The sequence below is a fragment of the Cornus florida genome, unplaced genomic scaffold, assembly GCF_030987335.1.
Source record: "Cornus florida cultivar Cherokee Brave unplaced genomic scaffold, ASM3098733v1 CherokeeBrave_3.0.0_Hap2_Chr07, whole genome shotgun sequence".
Lineage (NCBI taxonomy): Eukaryota > Viridiplantae > Streptophyta > Magnoliopsida > Cornales > Cornaceae > Cornus > Cornus florida.
The window spans coordinates 24,090,978-24,098,740 of record NW_026775577.1 but is presented as its reverse complement, the minus strand read 5'-3'; the positions used below and the strand labels follow the sequence as shown (position 1 = coordinate 24,098,740).

At 35.5% G+C, this 7,763-nt stretch overlaps 1 protein-coding gene across 1 annotated transcript; it reads left to right on the top strand.

The window, feature by feature from the left end:
• Positions 1-2,330: 2,330 nt before the first annotated feature.
• On the top strand, positions 2,331-4,372 carry LOC132316438 (methyl jasmonate esterase 1-like). The gene is made up of 3 exons (XM_059814913.1): positions 2,331-2,801; positions 3,860-3,991; positions 4,094-4,372. Exons 1-3 carry the CDS (start codon positions 2,331-2,333, stop codon positions 4,370-4,372), a joined length of 882 nt encoding a protein of 293 aa, XP_059670896.1.
• Positions 4,373-7,763: the final 3,391 nt, after the last annotated feature.

Below are 7,763 nucleotides of genomic sequence, written 5' to 3'. Positions count from 1 at the left end.
TACACAAGAATAAAACTACATACAAGGGCGTTACCGATTGGGTAGAATATTTTTAAACTATTTTTGAACTTTATGCTGGATAAGATTTATGGTTTTGCATTTTGAATTAGTTTTTATTAAGGAATGTTTAGTTTGAATTCATTTTTCAGTTGTATTATAGAGTTACAATACAATTAGAATGCTTGTATTTAGGAGGTTGGTTTACGTTTTATCTATAAATAAACAAAGAGGCATGCTCTACTAGAGGTCCAGCACCCTCAGAATATTTATATTATTTTATTTGCTTTCTCAAACTCTTTCCCAAAATAGCGTCCTTGCTATTTCTTTCTCTCCCTATTTCTATATCTCTTAAAATCTCGTTCTATCTTTATCCCTTTAAATCTTTCTCTCTCTCTCTTTATTTCTTTCCATATCTACTTCTTCCCCTTTTTATTCTCTCAAAACATTATTATAAGTTATTCATTGAAAAGTCCCTTTAACTAAGGCAATTAGAAATCATTAAGGAGTATTTTTGTTCTCTTTCTCCTATAATCGCCTGATAGTCAAATTTCTCAAAGAGACTGCAAGTTGACAATCCACAATTGAACCATATAGTTGGTTCTGGCATGCCCGCAGCACATCAATTAAAGATCGGCTTTAGCCGGTCGATTTTAGCGTTAACAACAAGATTATTGCAGCGCCTCCACTGTTGGAGTTCTACGGTGGAAGTCTCCGGTGGTTGTTTAATGGTGCCATTGACGAAGCCTTCTTTGTTCTTGATGTTAAGAGCCATGAGCATGGCACAGCTCCAGGTGCTGTAATTTTCTTCATTCAGCGGCTGTGTGACAAGTACAAGTCTAGGTTGATCGGAATAATGAAAGTAAAGAGGATTATTTGGATTATCAAACTTGCTGGCCTTAGGCTTGGCTGAGTTTTAAGTTTCGCCCATTCCTGCCCTGTGTATCGACTAGAAGAAGTTAGGTAATTTCTTGTGTGTGAGGAGAAAAAAATTCAGGAACGTTGTTGCTCTGATACCATGATAAACGAATGAATCTCCCTATATTTGTTCATTAATAATACGGGAATATATATACAATACAATAAGTAATTTAGATCCTAAATTAAAGCATATATGACATTCCTATATAAATGGAAACAAATCAGGAAGCAATCCCAGATTTTGTGCAATCCTAGATTTTTTGCACTTGTTGACTTTTCATTTCTTAATAAGAATTCAACTAAACCCATATATAAAATCTATATGTTTACGAAGATTGCACATCATATATTCTGTCTTTGTCCTATCAAATTAGAGTATAAAACTCACACTCAAACTTAATAGTACAAAAATAGTACTTGTGTCAAAATTTTAATTAAACACTTTCCCAATTCATGTTTCTGAGTGTATGCAAAATATATTAATTAAGCTTTTGAGTAGTAGTACTATTTATATTAGTATAGAGAGAAGATGCATGTATTTAACTTAACTTTAATTAATTGACTTAGTGGCTGGAATTACATCAACATGTTTAAAACCTTGAAGACTTGAAGTTAGGGCCCGTTTGGTGTGCGTTGTGTTTTCGGACGTTTTGTTTTAGCCTAAAACAGAACAAGTATTTTGTAATGGGGTGTTCTGAAATGAGAACAAAACATGTTTGGCGATGAAAATTTGCAGCGAGAATTTTGAAAATATCCCTAAATTTAAAGATATGGATTTTGATTTTTTGAACAATCTGAAATGATATGCCGATATGGGTTTTGATATAGGTAATAGGTTTTGAACTTTTGATTCTTGCAGACAGATAGATAAACTGAAATATATGGGTTCTAAACTTTTGATTCTTGTAGATTTTGTAGTTTGCAATTGCAGAGAGAGAGAGAGAGAGAGAGGGCAACTTCAGAGTTAAGAACGAGAATAGAGATGCAGGAGGGTTTTGAACTTCTGATTCTTGTAGATTTTGTAGTTTCCAGTTGCAAAGAGAGACAGATGGCAAGTTAGGCTGAAATGATTTGCCCTAAAAAAAATTTTTTTTGCCCCGCTATGGTGAAAAATGGGCCTGGAATAACATAAAACACCAATTTTGTGTTTTAGCCTTTGGGCCAAATAATGGATTTTTTCTGATATGGTTGGGAATAAAACAAGTTCAGACAAACATAAATTGGGTTAGAAAATTGTGATGTAGCACTTTTGGAACAAAACAAAACATTACATAACACATACCAAACAAGGCCTTAGTGTAGTAAAGTCAACACTTAAAATCTTTGTAAATGTAGAATGAATGATATGAAATTAATATGAATCATAAGAATTTCATAATGCCAAAATCAATTAGTTGGTAACTATTGAGACTATGCCTTCAATTCCATTCTTCGTCTTCCTAGTCGCAGTATTCTTGCTCAACCCAAAACGCATTTTAGAGTGCCGTGCCGGGGCAATCAGGCCAATAGAACGAGAATTGGAGAGTACTAGGAAGCACTTCGTTCTAGTTCATGGGTCTAACCTTGGAGCATGGTCCTGGTACAAGCTTATCACCCTACTCAAATCCGCGGGTCACAACGTCACAGCCTTGGACCTTGCTGCAAACGGGAGGGACCCTAGGCGGCTTGATGAGGTCGCCTCCTTTTTTGAGTATGCGCAACCATTGACGGACTTCATGGCCTCCCGGCCTAATGGGGAGAAGGTGGTCCTAATTGGTCACAGTTATGGTGGCTATCCCATTTCTCTAGCCATGGAGCGCTTCCCCAAAAAGATCTCCGTTGCAGTTTTCCTCACTGCCTTGATGCCGAAATATAAAGACCCACCCATTACCCTCCAAGTAGCAGTAAGAAAATCTCTATTAGCTTAAAATTTCTGAACATAATTGTATCATATATGAAATTGAATGCATTTTATTGAGAATTATATTCAAAAATTTAAGGGTTTGCTTGGTTTGTAGATTTTAGAGAAATATAACTTGAAAACATGTATTTTATAATTGAGCTTTTGGAATTTTTGAAAAGATATACCCGTTTTTAACTACTAGAGTTTTTGTACAATTTTTTGATTTTTAATTATGTGAAATTAGAAAATTGTTTTAAGAGATACAATACCCTAAATTTTGTTAATTTTTCATTTTAAAGTCAATATTTTGTTTAAGAAAGTTTACGCTATACTTTAGTTTGATTCACTACAGTTTGTCTATAAATTTTTCGGTAACGAGTTGAGATTTATGAGAGCAAGAGATGCTAATGAGGGAGCATGCATGCATGATTCTATGTGGCATACAGTGTTGCTTTAGTGGCTCATGAATAGAGCTCCTTAGAAACGGACCTGAATCTCTATGCCAAGTCCGAATTTAGGGCCGCCTTGCTAGATTTGTCACTAAAAAAATTATTCTCCAGTTTTTCAAAAAATAATTCTTAAAAAATTGTCAACCAATACATATTCTTTTTTTTTGACTTTCAATTATTGAAGAAAAGAAAATTACTTTCAGAAAACTAAACATTCTAAATTAACCAAACAATGCATACTTAGTTTAGGAAATTATAGCAGATTAGTTGTTAAACCATGTCAAACCTTAAACTATTTTGTTTATTATTGGATCTCTATGTATATGTTTACACATTTCTTCCTTTTTTCATGGCTTTTGTGCTCGAGAATATATACTGTTTTGGTATACGTAACTTATTTTATAAAATTTATACGTAACTTATTTTATAAGTTTTTCAACGCAACCTCGTCAAACAATATACTGTTTTGGTATACGTAACTTATTTTATAAAATTTATAGCAGATTAGTTGTTAAACCATGTCAATTCTTACATATATTTTGTTTATTATTGAATCTTTACACGTTTCTTTTTCTTCTTTTTTTTAATGGCTTTTTGTCTTTGAGAGCAGTATTTCAACGCGACCTCGTCAAACTCTCTCTTGGATACCCTAATTGTATATGATTCGAATCATCAGCCCGTATCCAAACTCTTTGGTCCAAAATACATTGTAGCTAAGGTTTATAATGACTCCCCAACAGAGGTGAGGTTTGATCTGATCTCAAGCAATTTCATGCCAATCAATACCTAAAAACAGCTAGCTCTTGTTTTTCTTGATGCATGTTCATGTATCTTTTGCATGCAGGACCAGGAATTAGCTATAACATTGGTGAGGCCAACTGGGTTTTACTCGAATGACTTGAAAAAGCCTCTACTGACACAGAATAAATACGGGTCGGTCACTCGGGTTTTTATAATAAGTGGAGATGATCAAGTTGTGCCAGTGGATTTCCAGAAATATATGATTAAGAATAATCCTCCTGAAGAAGTGATGTCCATTGCTGGATCTGATCACATGGTCATGACTTCGAAACCAGCAGAGCTTTACCACACTTTGCAGCAGATTGCTGATAAATATGATTGAATGTATGTTACTGTGTTAATTCTTTAGTGTTGTATGTTACTGTAACGACCCGAACCCGAGGGTTCAAATCGCTAACCTGGTTCTTACCCGAATCCGAAGTGTTTTAAGGACACTATGGTAAGTTCTAAGGTCGATACATAATGCACGTGTCATCCTAAAACTTTTACAAAACAAATGAAATCACAAATATAAAAGATAAAAAAAACAGTCCACTAACTCATTCAAATCTATGGACGAACGTCATCCGCCACTTTCTTCCTATAACCTGAAAAATGTTAAAATGATGAGGTAAGTATAAAGTTCAGTAGGAAGCGTCTAACACACACCTCTTACGACCCTATAAATCTATACAATGAATAGGATACGAGAGAACGAGATCATTTCTCGGGAAAAACAAGCAAAATAACGATAATAATCAACAAATACATACGTAAGTCGTCTAACCACCAAATATACAATGTATGCCAATGCAATGCCATGCCATGTAATGTCGCTCCCCATTTCCGAAACAATATCGTTTTAACTTCCAAACCGCTAGTATAATCTGACCCAAGGCACCTCCAAGGCGTCACGAATAGAAGGTTGACTAACTATCCACGATCACAAGGCACCTCCAAGGCATCTCATCCGGCCTAGTTAGCTCAACCATACCCCCTTCTAGACTACATTAACACCACGGACCACTAGGCGCCTCCTATTCGTCTGGTTTTCACAAACACTTTTAAAAACGTTTCTCCAAAATAATTTCATTAGTTTTTAAAAAATACTATTCCTCTTTTTCTTTCCTAATGGATGTATGAATGCTTCATGCTTCACAATTTACCATAATTTTCACATCATCAAACCTTAAAAACATTTCATACTAAAGAATAATTTTTTCATAAATTTATAGCATGTTTTAAGTTAACAAAATTTCTACAATTACACATATTAAACAAGGGCATGATCACAAAAGTATGCTTTCCATATCCAATCAACAAATCATATACACATATATTATTTACACATAACACACATAGAGATACACATCATATATCTAGCATCATGGCAATTTCTTAAGAAAAATTTACAATAAATCCTATACATTCCATCTACATCATGATTACATTATTAAGGGAAATCCTAACATTTATTTTCGCAATTTCAACATCACTTTTCTTAACAATTAAAAATCATGGGGCATCTAAAATGTCAATACTAAGCCTGTATCTTTACCACCAAGTATATAATCATAATCATTGGTTCAATTAACATATATAATACATCCATCACCTTAATTACATACAACCACAACAACACAGGCAAAATTGCTAAAATCAACCATACTTAGAATCAAATTAAAGGGGAAAACTCACAAATGATCAAAGAAAACATGAATTAGAGCAGCCCTATCTCTTAATTGTAGAAAACCCTCAAATGGGTCCAAATTTTCGGAATTCTTAAAGTAGCCAAAAGCTGAAATTGTTTGTACTCACACGTAGATCTCGCCATGCTCTTCGTTTTGCCGCAAACGGCACCCAAAAACTCCAAGAGATGAGGAAATAATTGAAACTTGAATTTTTTGTAGCAAAAGAAAAAGAAAAATGAAGAACAAGATAGAGAGAGAGAAATTTATGGGAAGAGAGAAAGAGGATGAGACCAAATGGTCTCTTGGCCACAATTTCCTTTAAGTGTAAGGTGGGCCCCACCACCAAATTTTAAAACCCCATCTCCTTTAACTTTCCTTTTGCACCACAAATATGTATACATGTGTAAATAAATTGCAAACATTACAATCGACCCTCCTTAAAAGATTTCGTCCTCGAAATCTACCCTGCTTAAAGAAGGAGACCTATATGCACACACCTTTCCTAGAAACACCTCATCAAACTACAAAACTAAGAGTTTAATAACCTTATTACCTTTGACACCAGATGCCAATAGGCAATCACACGCCACCGCCACTAAAACACAATGTTCACCACTCTATGAGGGTACTCATCACTCACAACATCATAACACAAAACCTGTTGGATTCTACACCCAACTCAAAATGGACATTGGTCCACTCTGCACTGCCACACAGGGCATTCGAAGCCTAAAAGAAGAACTGTCACAAGACCCCTGAACATAACAACATCCGATCACAACTCCTCCCTAAAAGGATATAAAAAACCCCAGACAAGAAACCCCGTCAATCTCACAATCAAGCTCAACTCTAATCTACACACCCCTGTCAAACCGAACACTCACTACCTAACACTTAATTACACCATTACATACCTATACAATGATTACCAACCACACCAAGCGGCAATTAGTAATCACTAAACTTATCATCCTCAAGATAACTAAATAATGAATATCCCAAGAACTACATAATCATGAATTACCAGAACAATAAAATAAATTATCCTGCACCCAGGTCACAAATCCTCAAAACAAAATCTTCAATAATTAGTGATCGAATCGCAAACCCTATATCAGACACTTGGTACTACCTAACACACTTCGCCACCCAAAACAAATCATCTGAATCTATACTGTCACACCGACACAACGAGCAATACCGTGCTCTCACTATCCCTGACAAATTGAAACAATCATTGACCTTTGACCCGATATCGTGCTAAGAGGGACTGATTCAGGAAAAATGGTTAGCCAGGCCATTCTCATCATCGATCCGATCTCAACACAGATGTCGTTCCTGTCCTCAGGTCCAAACCTCAAACACATTCACATGTAGTCCACAAGACAACCATGAGATTTAATCGCTATCAATCCATCGTTCTACGTAACCACAATGGCTAACAGTCACATATTAACATGCTAAAAACAACACGACAATCATTCCTCGATCACACAATCATAACAAGCTAAAAGCAACACGACACCAAACGTCACAATCATCGATCAGCACTAAAGATCCCTAATGATCTCATAGCACCCATACCAGGTAGACGACTCCATAACATCATTCGGTCTAATTCTGACTTTTTCAAAACACACAATACGACCGTCTCATGCCTGGAACCTCAAAACCAAAATCAATCATTCCCATTATTCCTCAACGGAATCCCACATTCACTTTCTTTAATCACGTAGTTCTAAGGAGATATCAACACTTTTCCTTAAGACACTACTCGAATCAAATGCCTATAAAAATATCTGAGTACATGACTCAAATCACATTACCTAACCATCCTCAAGCTTACAATTCACGACACACCCTTAGCCATCACCGAAAGTACCAGACACCGGAACAAATTCCCTATTCGGCAACTCGTGCCATCAAAACCACTCTCAAAACAAACACTATTAAAAAAACAATGACTTTATCTCTCTCCGTGGGAGTGAGTCGACCAAATCAACCAAACCTTTACAATGAACTCAACAACATAGCAAATCACAC

What these genes read in the sequence shown, in the direction of transcription:
- LOC132316438 (XM_059814913.1), top strand. Translation starts at nt 2,331, where the DNA reads ATGCCTTCAATTCCATTCTTCGTCTTCCTAGTCGCAGTATTCTTGCTC. An exon ending in CCATTACCCTCCAAGTAGCA is followed by an intron (nt 2,802 to 3,859) that starts GTAAGAAAATCT and finishes CTTTGAGAGCAG; the next exon opens with TATTTCAACGCGACCTCGTC. An exon ending in ATAATGACTCCCCAACAGAG is followed by an intron (nt 3,992 to 4,093) that starts GTGAGGTTTGAT and finishes TTTTGCATGCAG; the next exon opens with GACCAGGAATTAGCTATAAC.